Genomic DNA, 18152 nt, shown 5'->3' with positions numbered 1-18152 from the left:
GTCTCTCATGTTGTTGCTTTCCAGCCGCAGCGCTCTCATCCTCATCAGAGGAGTCAACCTACAGTGTTGAAAGAGTCCCAGCATCGCTAAAACAGATGCTCGGAGGAAGCAGGGGTCACGGCTCCTGCTGCTACGAATCTATTGAACACCAAGTTAAAAATGAAGTGTTTTGTAAAGGGTGAAATATTTTTAACTCCCGGCATTGTGCACTCTTGGGATCAGAGACTGTACTGAGCTCCCAGCACTGTGGAAAATGTGCGACCGTGCAACCTTTCTATTGAAAGTAACCAGAAAACTAGAAGTGGAGAGGTTCTGTTGGACAGAAATATTTGAGGGAGTGGATAACCACAGTCTCTAAAACTACATGGTAGAGATAAGCCACAGACAACTAAGTCTCTACTGAAGCCATATTCAACATTAGGATGTTGTTTTTGTGTAGCTTTTACTATTGCTGTCATAAGGTATTGGAGGGGTGGATGTAAGGTGGCCTGCTGGGGCACCCACTATCCCCCCCACCCTAAACAGGTGACATCACTGTGGGACATGATGCCTCTAAAGCTGCAGCAGAATTTCTCACTGTAATCTTGTTGACATGTGACCAAATACCATCAAATGTTTGGCTACCAGGGAGATGCAAAATAATGGTAACATGAATGAGAAAGCCTGATTTAGCAAAAGAGACTGAACATATATGAAATTATATGTCTGTTTCAAACACATTTTAAAGATAAATTATGAAGAAAAAAAGTCAGGAAATGTGTTCAACCCCTACTTACTTTATATACAATATAAAACAAAGACTCTCTCAGTATCATCACTACTTTCTCTCCATCCAAACACACATGATGGTCTCAGCTCCAATCACGTCTCTCTGTGGAGCTTGATTACCATCACCTGCGAGCGCACTTTCCATCGAGTTGGTGCGGGTCAAGCAACCTGACTCTACCGCCGTTAACTATATGTATTATGTTTCCAAAGTCCATTTCCTCCGGACTGCAGTTATTGTTGCCTTGACTCATGCTGACCAATACAGGCCCAGTGGTAAGCAAAGCTGCTTTTTAGCTAGTTTTGTTAGAGGCTAACTAATAGCAATAGCCTAGTTTTGTTAGAGGCTAATTAATAGCGAAAGTATTGTGTTGTGTGTTGGCCTGTATTTACGTGAAGTAGCCCAATAAATGCGCTCCTGAAAGCACCATTTCTAACGAAATATGGGCTATTTATTGTGAGCCTCCACTGTGAAGAGTAATTGGGAACATCTTAAGTCAATTCAGAAAATCTTTAGCTTGAAAAATACTACTGCAGGCTACTGACGTATTATATGTAAGCCGAAATGAAGAGTTACGTTGACGTGTTTAGAAAATGTCTCGAGTTACATAGAGGTATATGAGTCTACATTTCCCAACGGTCAGCAACATAGAAAAGGCAGATTTTTTTAATGGGATCTGGTATATTGCTTACATGCATCACAAGAAGCTCAACAGCTTCTGACGTGCAGTTTTTGTAAACAACTACAGGCCAAACTCTACTTGTCAATAATTGATGATGTGATTGAGAGTATGAGGGAGCTCTTCCTGGATGAAGGGCTTGAAGACCGCGTCTTGGACGATTTAAGACATGTAAGTGAAATTCTACATAACCCTGCTTCACTTTGACGAAAGAATAAACATAATGAACATCTTGAGTTGAGTTGTCAGTAACAGCAAAGTTAGATCATCTAGGGAGGAAGTATATACCCTGCTGGGAAGACAGACTGCTGTGTCTTCTGATGTGCAGCTTTGGGAGTCAAAGATGATGCAGTCAAAAGCAATGGAAGACTTCAGGAAAAACAACATCAACTCATCCAACTTTGTGCTGCAGCTCCCCGCCAACTACAGTCAGACAAATCAAGAACTCACAGGTAGCACGGTGCTGCTTGAAATGAAGTGCCTCTGACAAAACAAACATATGTATTTGTGCTATGAATGTGCACACAGCGCACAAACTAATATAACTGAAGTGACAGACAGCGCATACTTTTGATTTTTTTTTTTTTATCACCTGCTGTGCTCTCATTTTTGCTCCCAGCCTCAGTTGTGATCCCTGCAAGTCAGAATATCCACCGTTTCCCAATCAAGGCAAGTGTCATCAAGATTTACAGCACGTCACCTCCCTGACTTCATATGACTCTTTACATGAGGGGCACATAGGGAAGCAAAAAATAGTCTTCATAGTTTGAACCTTTTCGGTGTCTGAATTTACATTTTTTCGATTTCACTAATTTAATTTGATCAACTAGATCAACCCTAAAAATGTTTAAATGCTCCTGGAAATTTCAAAGGGGAAACTTTCACATTCACTTCACACAGGTAGCTGTAAGTGATACCTGTGGGACGGACCTGTTGTCAGGGTTGAGCTCATGAAAGACGCCAGCATCACATTGGCATTAGAACGCAGTCAAGCTCCATCAGACAAGAATCTGCAGTGTTTAGTTGATACATATTACTGTAAGTCGTTATTGTTTGATATGCTGAATTATATTTTTCATATGTTTCATTGCAGAACAACTCTGAGACGCTTGCTACTTTTTCTCTCCCTGCTGGGTTAGCTTACCCTGTGCAGATACCAGCTGGAGTCACTCTACAAACAGCTTCTGGTACACAATGACTTTACCTGATACGGGCCTAAATCTGTTTTTTTAGCATGTACTAAAAAGTTGAAATAACATTTCACCCCTCCCTTTTGTCACACTAAGGTCAACTTTACAAGGTCAACGTTCCTGTTGTGGTTACTCAGGCCCCAGCAGGTCAGCAACCTGTATCCCAACCCACACAGAAAGTCACTGAGTGGAGAGAAGCTCCTGCGCCTCAGTCAGCTGCAGTCCCACCAAATACCGTTCATCCTCAGGAGTTGGAGGCATCCTCTGTTCCAGCTACTGCTGTCACAAATCCAAAGACCACTTTACCCCCCGGTCAGGAGAGTAGCCTCCCCCAGCTGCCTCAGGTTCCTGCTGCTGAGACCTCGCAGCTCCAGGGGGCCCACTCTCCAGAGCCAGAGGCCTCACTGGAAGAAACTGAGCTGAGTCCACAACCTGAACCTGTGAACCTCAGTATGACCGCCTCACCCTGCAGCCAGCTGTTAGACTTCCAGATCAGCACCGAGGAGGCTTTGACACAGACGGCACAGTTAAAGACCAGAGACATTGATGACATCTTGAAAGAAGTGATTGAGGAGGAGAGAGAGAAAGCGGAGAGGGCGAGGAGTCTAGCGCCTGAGAAGACTGACATCCAGTCTGAGGCTGTTCTCGGGGTAATTTGAAAAGAAAATTGCCTCTTTAAGCAAATACCTGTTACCGCAATAGGTACAGATGTGTATCATGAAATAAACAGTTCCACAGAGTTAGATAATAAAATAAATACAATTCTCATATCTTACTCTAAATATAAATCTATAGCCAGCAGCTGGTGAGCTTAGCTTACTTAGTTTAGCATAAAGACTGGAAACGGGGGGAATTGCTAGCCTGGCTCTGTCCATAAGTAACTAAATCTGCCTTCCAGCACCTCTAAAGCTCACTATTTAACACGTTATGTCTTGATTTGTTTAATCTGTACAAAACCTGAAGTGTAAAAACAAAACGAAGGGGTCATGTGCCAGACTATTTCTTGGCTGGGAGTTTCCAGGATGTAGTTTTATTTATTTACTAGACTGACATAAAATGGTATTGCTTTTCTCATCTAACTCTTGGCAAGAGAGCAAAAAGTTGGATTATTCCTTTAAAGGGGAACCTACCAATGTAGGTGTGGAGTTCAAAAGACTTTGTTTTGGGTTTTTTTTTTTAAGAGCGTGTCTAATGAAAGACATTGAGTTGCATTGTGGAAATTGCAGGATTTTTGGAGCTTGACCCATACTAGGGGCTAAAAGTTATCTTGGCCTCTGCTGCAGCGATTTTGGCCATACTGTTTTGAACTTTATTCATGTTATAAAACATTCAAATCTCAAATGCCTGAGTGCTGTACTTTAAGAGCAAAACAAACTGCTGTGCTATCAATTTAAGCCAATTCAGGTGTGCAATCTTGAATTATTCAAAGAAATTTTTTTTTTACCACAGAAGTTAGTCCCACTCCAACTTCAATTCTGAACATTATCACGGCATAACTGTTACGTTCTTCTTGCCATTCCTGCCAAGCTGGACCTGGACTACAACTACAGTGAACTGTCGGACATAGTTCAGCTGGATGGTGCTGCAGACAACTCTGACATTGAGGAGGAAGAGGTAGTTCCCCTGGAAGAGAATGACTTTCTGGGTATAATCAATGCAGAGGCCATAAAGGCCCTGCAGGAAGGAGATGGCAGCAGTGACGGCAACAGCATCTCCTCCAGCAGCGATGGCGAGGGAGCTGACGAACTCGCTAATGTAGAGGAAGAGGTGAGAGAGAGTGAACTTGATTGTGGTTTTATTTTTTTTTCTCAAGAAAACAAACAAATTACATGTATCAGTCATGTTTTGCAGGCAGCACACAGCACGTCTTTGATTGCACGTTTTAACCGTTGGTTTCCCATAACGCCCTTTCTGTTGATTAGGATCCTTTGAATTCAGGTGATGACGTAATTGAGCAGGACATCCCGGATCTCTTTGACACTGACAATGTAATCGTTTGTCAGTATGACAAAGTAAGAACATTTTGTCTCTCTACTGGCTTTGTTGCTTCTCAACAAAGCCGAGCGCAAAATACTGACTGCTAACATTAAAAAATGTTCTCTCTGTTGCAGATTCACCGCAGTAAGAATCGCTGGAAGTTTCATTTGAAAGATGGAGTGATGTGTTACGGAGGCAGGGACTACGTGTTCTCTAAAGCTGTTGGGGAAGCTGAGTGGTAATGAGCCTTAGTTCTCTTGCACACATCAGATAATCATGTTGCAAGAGGATGAAACTGATTTAAAAGGCAAAAACAATCGGTGAGTTTAGACCTGTTGGTGGTGTAATTTGGCTCGCGGAGCAGGCAGTTAAAACACCACTGTGCAAATCTCTGATACTTTTGTTTTCTATCATTATATAATTATCAGAGCAATACTGAAAGGCATGTACGATGTTACAACCAATTACTTACAGCGTTACTTGTGAATCCAATCTACTGAGGCAAACAGCATGAATTTATGTTGTGTAATATTTTGCTGAGAATAATTTACTTTATTAGTGGTGTAAAACATTATTGGACCTGGAGTGTGTTTTCTTCTGTTATGATCATGTTGCTTTGAAGGTACCTAATGTGTTCTTTGATTTTCAAACATTGTAATGTCTTTCCTTTAATCATTCTTCAAGCACACTGAACTGCACTGTTGTGCTGCATTCAATAAACCCTTTTCTTTCTGTGCAACCCCGTACAAAGCCAGTGTTGCCTTGTTGTCATATTAATGTTTTATAATGGACACTATTGAAACCAAACAGGTCCCAGTGGCCTACTGTATACGAATTCACTGGAACATGAAAAATGAATTTATAGAAGCCAGCATGGACACTAAAATTGCACATTTTCTGACTGTGGTTTGGATACACATTAAAGTAACACTCACAACTGGAACAAAACAAAAATCTGTGAAAAAATGATTTTGCTATTGATGTCAAGCTTTGATAGTTTTGTCACAGTTTTAGTGACATTTTTTGGTATTTCCTTTCGTGCATACCAGCTTCAAATATTGCATCCAAAATAGTGTAGTGTGCACATTAGCACATAGTATACTTTTATAGCAGTGGTTCCCAATCTGGGAGTCAGGACGCCCACAAAGTTCAATCTGAGGGGATGGAAGATTATTAACAGGATATGAAATTGATTGTTTTCTTGTATTGAATTGGAAAACAGTATGCAGCTGAGTCAGTGGCAAGAGCAGATCTCCTGTTTACTAGGTTATGTAAATCACTTTGCACAGTTATGCGTTGAGCATGGCCACATTGATCTTAGAGGACACACACAAATTATGCAAATCTGTCGAGCATATTTATCATATGCACAGATTCAGAAAGAGATTAGATTAATGAAGTGAACCACAGTAAATACAAGCTTATCTCTGGAAAACGCATTTATGCAGGACAAGTCAGCAGTGATGATGGAAAGGACAAAAATAAAAGCTACATTGGTTTCTAAGATGGTGCTGAGTAGTGTTTTGGGACATGTTTCACTCAACAGCCTAGTTAATGAACACAGTTAACATACTCAAATATTTTCACTGAAAGTAAATATAAAAATGGAGGTTTGGCGTGGGAGTCTATATTCTGGTATGTAAGTCTCAACAGCTGTTGTAATATGGGAAAATAAATGGAAAGACATGGTTAGCATGGGTAATTGACCACACTTTTTCTTTTATTAAAATGTCTTATTGTGAAAATCCAGTACATTTTGAGCAGCAGTAATACTTCTGGTAGACCAGGCTGCAGCTTTAACTCCCTGCGGCTGCTCTGGCATGTCTGCAGTCTTCAAGTCTCCCAGTCCAAATGTCTTCTTAGTACAACGACCCAATAGGTGGCACTAAAACTCATCTGTGATGAGCTAAAACAAAGACTTCCATTTGATCACACTTACTTCATTGTATTCAAACTCAACATCTTAATAATAAATAATTTCTACTTATTGATCTTCAATAGAACCGAATGTCTCACAACATCTGGTTGTAGTGCTGTTTTATATATCCTGGTCTTAATAACAAATGACCATCAAGGCTTCAGGATAGCTTTGCAAATAAACTTCCCTGTTTGTTCCTGCTCCATCCATCTGCCTCTTTGTACCACATCACATGCACAGAAATGGAGGCTGCAGTACCTGTTGTTTTCGATTTGAGGTCTCTTGGTCCTGACTGATGAAATTCTCATTTTGTAAACTAACCTAGATCAAATCTAGTCTGACACCTGCCATGAACAAGACTCAAGACTGACAGTCTCTTCACCCTGACCTTTTCCAAGTTTTGAAGAAATGCTAAAAGTTTAGCTAGACAGCAGATGCTGCCTTTAAGTTCATAATAAAATTCTCTTTATTGATGGTCATGTGGCTTCCTTGTTTAGAAAGCAACCCTTCATCTTAATGTGGTAGGCATAGAAACTAAGTGAGTGAGGTTTTCTGGTGGACATTTTTTGGGTAGAGTTGAGGTGTGAAGCCAGAGTCTGTGACCTGTAGAAGTCAGTGCTGGCATGGCAGCAACAGCAGCCGCAGCGACTCAGCAGCATGCACACGTCCCTCCTGAAAGCCCGCGTGAAGAGGGTGTACAAGAAAGGGTTGCAGAGGGAGTTGATGGGATAAAAAAGGATGAGCAGGATCTTTGAGTGGGACACAGTTATGAGGGGCATGCGCAGGGCGGCCGAGATGGCGAAGAAGGAGATGGGCGCCATGCACAAAAAGTCAGTGAAAATGAGCACAGCCATGCGTTTGGCGATCTTGGTGTCTCCATGACGGGTGGAGTGTTCTGGGTTGTGAACGCTCAGATATATGCATATGTAACAGTAACAGACCACCAGGAAAGCGGCAACGTTGAAAACGAGTACAGCCACCACGTAAACCTGAGAGCCCACCGTGTCGATGTCCATGGGCAGACAGATGCTCACTTTACTGTAACTGCTGACCCCCACAAGAGGGAGCAGGGCCACCAGCAGAGAGAAGCCCCAGCCTGCTACCATCATGGCTGTCACATGGTGCATCCGCAGCCTCTTGTTGACATGCATGGCATTGGTGATGGTGTGCCAGCGCTCGAGGCTGATCACCGTCAGTGTGTATACTGACAGCTCGCTGGCAAACACTGTCAAAAACCCTGCTATGGCACAGCCGTGCCCCGTCTGCCAGTCCGTGGCGTGGTTGTAGTACTCGTGACGGGAGTAGTAGTCCATGAAGGCAATGAGCATCAGGTAGAGCCCCATGCACAGGTCGGCGAAGGCCAGGTTACACATGAGGAATCTGGAGATGGTTAGCTTATGGTGGCTAATTAGCAGGATAACCAGAACAGCCAGGTTACCAGTCACAGCGAAAATCGTAATGATCCAGGTGAGACAGCGCAGGAGAGGAAAGCCCAGCAGGTCCTCACAGGGGTTAAAAGCGTCTGGCTTTGGTGTGCACTTGACGAAGGGGTTGTTGAGACAATCAAACTCCAGATCTGGATACTGAAAGTTGATGTCATCAATAAGATTCACGCCATCTGCAGTGGGCTCTCTGAAGAATACACAGAAGTTTTGAAGATTACTTTAAAAATCCCAATAGATGTAGTGCCAAATCACAAGCTAACTGTGCAAGGGACAGTATGAAAATGATCCTTTGCTGAGTTAGATTGTATTTAAAAAGATCAAATATTTACATCAAAAAGATGGAGTTTGTTTGCACCACAGGTTATATGAGGACAGCGATTGTGTCTCTGTATTAGGGGTTTATTTTTCTCATCAAAATCATCTAGAAGCTAACAGGATCAATATGTCTGATCTGTTTTGAGAAACAGAACATCTCCAGAGAGTTTGTTATTTTTAACTACAAATAAAACTAAATGTGTCATATAAAGTGACAGTGACAGCTCTTGGTTCAAAATGAAAGGCTGGCTGGAATATTTAGTAAACAGGGCGCATCATTTTGTTATTTTTGTCCATGATTTTGCCAATTGCTAATTTGATTTGGGAGCTATGTGAGTGTAAATTAGAGTAGACCATCTCAGACTCTTTGTGCACTTTGTTGTTAGTGCCAAAATTAGTTGCATCAATTAAGTTAAGGGGAGGGTCCAGAGATGGTCTTACTTTAAAAAACAAAAGTAAGTAACAAAAAATAAAATTCACAATTTTTGTACAGTCCCTAAGTGGGCAGTGAAGTAACTTACATTTCAGTTTCGCGGAGATCGCACAACTTTGTGAAGTTCTTTAAGGCACTTTCCCTTTTGAATTAAAAAAAAAAGAAGGGAAAGATTAGACAACACAAAATGTCAATAAACTCAACTGCTAATTACCAAGCTGCTGATGATCTGTATTCATGTGACAGAGCTTTTGTTCGTTATGCAGATGGGAATGGATTTGTTGCATCTCTGGCAGCAATTGTCAGTTACCTTTGTTTCCGACGCCATGTGTGGAAGGCACAGCAGTGGCTGGGGTACGTGAGCTCAGCCTCCAGCAGCTCGGCCAGGCTCTCCAGTGGAGGGAGGGTCTTCAGAGCAAAGGCAGAGCTGGCTTTCAGAAACCTCACCTGCCTCAACCCTTTATGTGTGAGGGAACTCAGAGCTGTGGAGGAAACATCCCTGAATCACACACGCAGAGAACGTAGACATATATTTCAGTGAAGATCAGTGAAATAACTACCAATAAAATACAGTTTTCAAGGCCACTAGAACAACATTGGTCTATCTTGTCTGGGATTTCACATGTGATTTAAATTTAGTTGGGGGTTACAAAGCCAGTCTTTCCCACAAGAAGAGCCATCATTTGGTGTTCTGTTAATGGTGGTAAGAAAAGCTGTTTCAGGCAAATCTGCTGAAACTCCCACAGGTGTTAATTGAGCTCTAATTTACTGTGTTTTCATATTCATCAAGCCTATGAGTAAATCACGCTGTTTTTCTAAAGAGATGCTCATTCACAACAAAAATGCTTCATCACAGAATACAGGCTGTAATTACTGACATTTACTGAGGACTGAATACATTTTATCCAAAGCATAATAACATTCAGGATCTGCTTTGCTCCCTCATCTGATTGGACGACTTGTAACCTGACATTCATCACATCTAAAAATACCCAGAGGAACCCCACTGGACCCTGCACAAGCAAGAGGAAGACCATTGATATTTCCTGTGTGTCAGTGAATACCACAAACACTATTTCATAACCAAGATAAGAGGAAATTTCATATCTACAGTGCAGGGTTGCTTGCAATCAGAGACCTTGCACGCCGTATGCTCCGCAGACGGGGCTATTTGCTCACTAATCAGTATTCAGCAGCCCTGCTTGCCTTGTTGGTTGTTTACACAGACAGGCTGTCACTGCCCTAATGTTTATACAATAAAATGATAAACATTGTTATCAACATTAATCTTGCTTCACTGACCCAGTTCAAATATGGCTGCCTCAGTGCTATTGATTTAAACACCAGAAGATAGTGACTGTATGATTGTCCTCTCTCATATTTGCCACTATCATAAATTCGCTGCTTTTGGATTTCAACCTCTAATCATGGACAACATGAACTTTTTAGGGGCTGATTCATTTTCATCAGTGGTGGAAAGTAACATAGTAAAGCAGTACAATTTTCAGGCACAAGTATTCGCGTATTTCTTTTTGTAGTTCTCTACTTGACTACATTTCACAGAGAAATTGTACTTTTTACTATTACATTTATTTGACAGAGATAATTACTTTACAGATGGAGATTTTACATTCAATCATATATTCACTTTATAAAATATGCCCAACAGTACATAAAGTACTTCAAATTAGCTCCACATTGATGAAATACGTCACGACAAGATTACACATGAACACAATACTGCTAACTTCCTGTCATCACTCTACTGCATGTTATCTAAAAAGGCAAAAAATTGCTAAAAAAATAAAAATAAAATAAATGGCTCTATAGCTGCTAAATGCTCCCCTATGTTCATTAGCTAATTGCTCACTTGACATCAGCTTTTCGCTGAAAACAGCTGTCTGCTGTGGCTGAAAATGACAGCGTTGAAAACAGAGTGAACCAAAATAATAAAGTTGCGGGTTGTAAAACCAAAACAATGAGCTGAAAGATGCTTCAAAGCTGCTTAGAACTGAAGGAAACTGCAGACTCAGGTAATCATTATCGGTGGGTTTGTCATTACGTAGTCACATGATCCACCGTTTATATGAAAATATTGATTATAGCAGCTTTAAATAAAGGATCTGAATACTTTTTCCACCACTGATTTTTTAAGCTGACTTCTGGAAATTGTCATGACATTTACTTCGTTTACTTTGTTTTATTGGTTTTATTAACTTGAATCACTGTCACTTACAGAAAACTCGGACCTGTGGCTCCTTCAAAAGCGTCCTCTTGAATGTCACTGAGATGCCTGTTGTCTCTCAAAATTCTACAAAAGACATAAAAAAAAACAACTGTAACACAAGTGACCTCCAGTCCAAACTGTAGCTCTGCAGTTAACGTGCAATATGAAAGAAAATTTAAGATGACACATTAAAGGCGAACAATGCCCCAAACCATTTTACATCTGCTTTTCTTTTTTTCTCAACTTGACACTGAGGAAGATGAGCATTATTTTTAGACTGCAGGGTGTCTGCACATATCTTGTCCCCATCAACATTCAGCAGTACGGGGCAGAGCAAGAAAACAATGGGGCATCCAATCTTTGTTTAGTCTTACATAACGTTTGTTTACTGGTACACTCAGTTTTTATGATTAGAAAAAGAAAAAAGTGTTAGGTTGTTGTTAGCTTAGTATGAGAGAAAAATTGGGATTATCTAAATGCTTACAGTGTGTTCAGCTTGGTTCCATTGAATGCATGAGATCTGATTTCTTTGAAGCCGTTTCTAACCAGGTTCCTGTCAAGGACACAATGCTATACATTTTAGTTTGCTGTCAAAAGCAGCTATCACCAAGGTCAGAGAACTGAACATCCAATTACATAAGCATATTGAGACACATCAAAACACATTCTTATCAAATGGTGACAAATTGTTGCTCCTAGCTCCGATAATGAGGTAACACAAAGAATTTGGCTCCTGTACTCACATGTCAACATACTCCTCTGTGATACCCTGGAAAGAATTGGCAGGAATAATGTCGATCCTCATGTTGTCTGCCATTTCTCTGTACACAGAGGAGATAACATTCACTCGGGTTGTTTGGCTAAATTATCAGTTAGACAAAATTATATATATTCATACAAAAAAAGACCAGTTAGATGAACTGTGACCCAGTTGGAGGATTTGCGGCAGGGCCGGTGGCATCATGACATTGATAGATAAAAGTAAAGCACTTCAGAATAAACAACTTGGGCTCCGCTTACAGTTACACCATGAAGAACATGCAGTTTTGCAACATGCAGAAAGACACTAATCCAGTTTAGAAACACACTATTTTTAAATGCGATTACTCACAGGATAATATTTGGCACCAAGGAAGAGATAGTTGTGAAGTCTGGGAAGTGTATCACTCCTGTGTTAGAAATGCTCCTGTGAAGCAGCAGCGGCAGATGATCACAAGCAGATAAGAACAAATCTTCAAAGTGCAAATATCGCAGTGTGCAGATTGTCTCCGTTGGTAAGAGAAATTTCACGAGCCAGTTCTGGAAATATTCCAGGATAAATGTGGTTTACCACATCATGTCACTGTCTGCCTGTGACCTTTGACCTGTTTCTTCACATTTAACTTGCAGCAGTGAATGCTTGATAAATATAAGATATATTTTTGTATAGAATATAGAGGTAATACGAGCAGATCTGCAGCCTCAAACTGTTCAAGACTAACAGTGGTTTCAAAGTGACATTGGGAAGTTGCCATAATAAAATGACAGCGAAATTGGGATGTGCTAATAATAGCCCATACAGACAAGTGATTCAATTCAATGCCAATGCCAAATCACAACAAAAGTGATCAATACAGCTATGCTTTTCAATGCACTTGTATTGTGTAAGAAATTAGAAAGAAAAATAAACATTTGCCCTATTCACCATCTTAGTTTCACATTTTAGCGTGCTAATATTTGCTAATAAAGCTGATGTTAATGTAAACCAAAATTTGGATCTGATGACAGCACGTAATGAGTTAAAGGATCATCAAAGTTATGTTGAGGGGAACATGAATGTATGCAGGCCACTACATTTAATGACAATCCATCCAATAGTTGTTGAGACATTTCGCTCAAAACCAAAACTGTCAACTCAGGCATTGTTGGAAACTTTAGGATCTCCACTTAGTTTAAAGTCATGTGAGTTTGAACAATGCTCGACTGCAGAGAAAGGGATTGAAATAGGTTTAAATAGGTGAATAATGACAATGTAAACAGGGTGACTTACAGATATTCTAGCTTGGGCAGGTCAGTGAAGGCCCCTTTTTCAATAACCCTCAGACTGTTGATATTCTGCACTGAACTGCGGGAACAAAAACAAGGAAAAGTATCAGTAATTACAATATTGTTGTCAGCGGCTGTCAACAGACAAACACAGCAAAGCCCATCCACACATCAGCCGCTCTGAAAGTCAAGGATTAAACGTGCTGCTTTGTAATTGAGAGACTAATCCTGTGAAACTTAAATGAAATGCAAAACACACACCAGCTGTTCAAATGAATAATTGCTTTCATCGTGCAGTTTGAATCTGACGTGCAGCGGAAGGTAAGGTGTCACTTACATTTGCGCCAGGCTGTGGAGGGAAAGGAAGGCATGTCTCTGTATCTGCGTGATGCAGTCGCTCTGGGAAATCTCACTGCGGCACAAAGAAATGGCTCCACATCAGTCAACAGATTAACAAGAGCCTGTAAACAAATTCCTCCTGAAACCTCTCAGATCAAGCTGGCAAATATGAAATTTTAGTGCAACAAATAAGAAGAGCGACTTTTTCTTTCCTTACTTTCTTTTCACTTCTTTTAGAAATAGGACAGAGTTGATTGATATTGGGATACAAACCATGAGGGAAATATGAAAATGCCAACAACAACAATTCATACTTCTAGGGCACTACACACACACACACACACACACACACACACACACACACATGCTTCACCTCATGTTTGGAAAAGCTCCAAACATACATCATGGATGCATCTGGGCCAGGAAGACTAAGTGAAGATGTTTAAAAAGGAGGACTAAACAAAGACCTTCAGAGACAAACAAAGTCAACAAGACTTCTTGATTTGCCCTTGAGTACTTTGTTTTCTGATGGAGGCTGGCTTCTTCTTCTGAGCCGCTCTCCATCTTCTTTTTGTAATCATCATTTTAAGACTCCCACTCTGCTGTAATCAGCAGACACTCTTCTCAGGTTAACGTCGCTCTGCTTCCATTTCAAACAAAGAAACGATTAAACGACTCCATCTGTACTGCTTACATTTTGTTTCTTTTACCCCCTCCTCTGATTGCATTATGTATAGTGTCATAATTACCACTTGCAGCTCATGAAAAGCTTTTTTTCACATGATTATCGAGATGAAGCTGCGCTGTGATTTCCAGTTTGCGTCATCAGTGACACGCAGAGCTCATGTCACTCTACCTTGACACAGGTTTTATTGGCTAACTTGCTGGAAAGATGAAGGACAGTAACCGCATTTCAACTTGAACTTATTTCATCACTTCAAACTATTTTGAGACAAAATTTGGACATTTGAACCTATTGCAGTGTAAGTACGTGCTGTAAGTATCTGAGACTAATGAGACACAACCCAGCTTGATTTGAAAAAGATTTCATCACAGGCTAACAAATGTTATCTGCTCATCAAACGGTATATTAATCAAATGCTGGAACCCATTCAGTGAAACAAGTCAGGCTAATGTTATGGCTTTAGGATTGAGTATTTAGTGGCCGTAAACACGATAAAGATGAGACCGAATTAATCAGCAATTAAGATGAGAAGAGGTTATGTTGTCACCTGTCTGTCAGCTGTAATTGGATTTTGCTGAAATGAGCCATCCAGATAGCCATTTGAGCCGAGGAACTGCTGATTGCATTGAGGTGTTGATCTTTCTGGGCTCGCATTTCTATCGTTAGACAATTTACAGTTTTCAGGGATACATGTTGCTCTTTTTAAATCGATCATGTTTAATATACAAAAGGCAAATTCACTCTTCACCTTTTTGTTGATTATTAATGGAATAACTAGAAAAAAATTTTCTTTTTTTTTCCAAACTTGTGTTTCAAATATCAAAATGAGTAAATATTATACAGTTTATACATACTTCATTCTTATTTGTAAGCCTGAATTCTAAAGATTATGTCGTTGTCATTGTTACAGAGAGATATTATGTGTCTAACAGTTTAACAAGACACTACAATATTTGTAACACAGCATACTATACTACTTCAGTGTTTTGTTTCATACTTTAAAATATGAAATTGTACCCATGTCCAGACTTCTGTTGTGAAGACTTCTCTATTTCTTACTGCTGCTACAATATGCTCCCATATATTTGGATAAATTGTCTGATTCAACACTTTATACATTTTATTCACAGTAGTTTAGTTTTATTTTCTAATCCAAATTACACATAGACCAATAGGTGGTGCTACAGGGAAAGTATATTTTAACTGTATTTGGAGGTTAATTTGCCAAGGACCCACAGAGGCTTATAGAGAAAAGTTTTTTTTTTTTCTTTTGTCCAATACATAACAATCCCTCAGAGTGTATTTGTTTGCAACATGCACATTATATGTATCACTAATGATATTACTGTAAATGTTTATTTAGGGTCAGTCAAATGTATTTCAGGTTATGTTTTATGTCCAAATTCTGTCAAATTCTGTCAAATTCAAATTCTGTCATATTTCAAGACATTTAATTGCATTTATTAGGTAAAATGCACAATTTATCTGATCATTTTAAAACTTTTTTTCTCAAGTTTGAATAGTCAGCACTTGTATGCTCTATTAAGGCTAAAGTGTCTAAGTTAAACCCAGCTTTAATGCCACATTAAGTCACTTACAGGCTATATTTCTTCACCCAACCCAAGACAAACAACAAGAAGAAACAAAGATCTTACATGATTGTAATGTTGATCAGCTCCTTGAAGGCGTGAGTGGGGACTTCTTTCAAGGACAGATGAGTGAGCCTTCTGTAAGATTCATAAGGAAAGTTGTTAAACTTAAAATAGAACAACACAGAGATGTCTCCTCAGATTATCCTTCAAAATTACATTTACGATCATTTACGATAAAAGTTTAACCACACGTCCGTATAGGAATAGGGTATTACAGTGACAGTGAGGGAAATAAAGATTTCTAAAAGTAAGTCAGTGAGAAGCCAGACACAACAAGTCCCAAAAGAAAAAAAAGTCCATTCAGTGCCACCGGCGCACCGGTTGGTTCAGTGTAAAGTCCCGCAGACTCTACAGGAGGATCACGGGGCTTTTAGACCGGACTACCATCAACACTGAAGCAGGAAAGTTGGGCTACTTACAGTCGAGGCACGGATGTCGCTCTTGCCCGGGAGGCCAGCTGAGTGTCCCTGCTGCACTGAAAAGTGTCGGCGCCGCAGCGGCAGATGGCCGGACAGGTATAAGCCCAGCAGGAGCGCACAGGCAGGACACCGGACAGCGAGACCAGGAGCCAGACCGCCCACGGAGCCATGTGTGACACCGGGCCACTCACCAAGGGATCTTATAAAAAAATAAAATAAAGAAAAAAACTCTGCTCAATCTCCTCAAAGTTTGACATAAAACAAACTACTCTGGAAAATGTACCATGCCAGGCCAAAACTGAATAAAGTCACGGTCTTTTTCTCCACCTGAGCTCTCAATGAGTTTCAGGATCTCACTGCTGCCTTCAGGTGCTGTCGTAATTGTGAGAATGCTGCCCGTCTGGAAGACACAACACAGTGAAACACAGGCGGAATTTTCTTTGACAGCTGAGCTGCAGAGATGTGACGTTTATTGGGTGGAGACCATAAAAGCTCTGTCAAATACTGGTGTTAAAAGTGAAGTGGTGAAGTCATGCTGGCACTCTTTTTTTGTTTGTTATAAATCCATTTTCAAGGTCGGAGAGTAACTTTTTTTCCCATTTACAGTTGAGGTAGGCCACTGATGAGTACTGTATTGTAATTCTTATTCCTCATTATAGATCTAATAATTCCAATTTTTTTATTTTATTTTTATTTTTTACAAATATTGTATATATAACATGATATCTATACAAAGCTCCACCATTTAACATTGATATTTTGCTCCCACATAACACAATTAATTCCCAAATAACCATTTTAATTGGGTTTGCAAGTTTTTGCTTTATCATGTAGACTATACTTTACATTTTTAGATTCATTGGGGTCTAATAATTCCATAAGGTTTGGAAATCTAGTTTAAGTGCATATTGATTTGAAAAGTCTGCACTGTGATACATTACACCATTTAAGCAGGTTACAATGGTCTGCAAATAGATTTTTATATCATATGGAAATTAATGGAAACTAGTTCATGCCTTGAACAGTAAAAAATATGTATTCAAATTTGTTGAACAGTGCAAAGTGGTTTGCATAATTGGATAGCTGAAATGTAACTTATAGCCTGTGCAATATGGAGCTAAATCAAACAAAACTACTGGTATGATCCTTTCAATATATTCCTCATACCTACTTATTTACTTTTAATTAGGTACAATTTTGAATGCAAGACTTAACTTGTAACGGAACATTTTTCCATTGTCATATTTCTACATGATCTCTGCTTCATTGTGTTAGTGCTACGCTGGATATCCAAAAATAAAAGACTAACATTAATTATGTTCACTCTGTTATTAGTCCAACCAAAAGCACTCAAGTGCATCAATAAATACAAGTCACAAGAAGCAAACACACTTAGAAACAGGATCACATATGCACATGTGCACTTGAAGGCAGCACATCCCACTTCCAATAAGGCTGTAAATAGCCCAAAAAGGAAACATCACTGCCTTTTCCCCCAATTATTCTGTTAATTGGAAAAAATAAGGCTGTTTAAAAGCTTTAATGGTGTACCCTTAAAGATGATAGAAATCAAATCTGATGTCAGAGAAAAGACAAAGACACTTTTCATCACAAAAACAAAAATAAAAAATCATCTGCTGAAGCTGCAGCTGTATTTTTACTTGTGGCCTGGCCTACTCTGTAGCAAAATGTGTTTTTATGTTGACTCATACAAATCTAAATATTAATTCACACAGGGGCAAACACTGAAAACTGGGACTTTCAAACGTATACCTTGTTGATATTAATGTACAGCACTTTGTAACCTGTATTAAAAGATGTGCTATAAAAATAAAGTTTTACTTACTTACTTACTTTGTAGGTGTGAGGCAGTTTGTGTGAGGCAGTTGTCCAGTGTAGCTCATGTCTGTGGACAGTCAGACAGAAAACAGTCTGAAAGCTGGATGACACGTGTTGAACACAGAGACCACCCAGTTTAATCTCTATAAGCTAACTGTGAAATCAGTGCGGCAATGAATCTGTGGAAACTAAAGGTACAACCGTCTGTCTTTGCAGTGAGTAACAGGCTGAAGATGACACTCA

General features: G+C 39.8%; 2 protein-coding genes across 2 annotated transcripts; one reads left to right on the top strand and one right to left on the bottom strand.

Annotated features, from left to right (window-relative positions):
* The first annotated feature begins 1017 nt into the window (after positions 1–1017).
* gtf2a1l (general transcription factor IIA, 1-like) lies at positions 1018–4854 on the top strand. The gene is made up of 9 exons (XM_070916185.1): positions 1018–1041; positions 1515–1616; positions 1774–1897; positions 2065–2114; positions 2539–2632; positions 2732–3285; positions 4163–4402; positions 4558–4647; positions 4747–4854. The coding sequence occupies exons 1-9, from the start codon at positions 1018–1020 to the stop codon at positions 4852–4854; spliced, it is 1386 nt and encodes a 461-aa protein (XP_070772286.1).
* Positions 4855–7006: 2152 nt separating this feature from the next.
* On the bottom strand, positions 7007–16258 carry LOC139294328 (lutropin-choriogonadotropic hormone receptor-like). Its single transcript, XM_070916184.1, has 11 exons — positions 16071–16258; positions 15655–15726; positions 13313–13387; positions 12980–13054; positions 12062–12136; positions 11694–11771; positions 11435–11503; positions 10960–11034; positions 9034–9222; positions 8812–8865; positions 7007–8162 (listed from the first exon to the last, which is right to left on the bottom strand). The coding sequence occupies exons 1-11, from the start codon at positions 16238–16240 to the stop codon at positions 7007–7009; spliced, it is 2088 nt and encodes a 695-aa protein (XP_070772285.1). The 5' UTR covers positions 16241–16258.
* Between the last annotated feature and the right edge of the window lie 1894 nt (positions 16259–18152).

Source organism: Enoplosus armatus, chromosome 12, assembly GCF_043641665.1.
Source record: "Enoplosus armatus isolate fEnoArm2 chromosome 12, fEnoArm2.hap1, whole genome shotgun sequence".
In the NCBI taxonomy this organism is placed as follows: domain Eukaryota; kingdom Metazoa; phylum Chordata; class Actinopteri; order Centrarchiformes; family Enoplosidae; genus Enoplosus; species Enoplosus armatus.
This window is presented reverse-complemented; position numbering and strand designations above follow the sequence as displayed.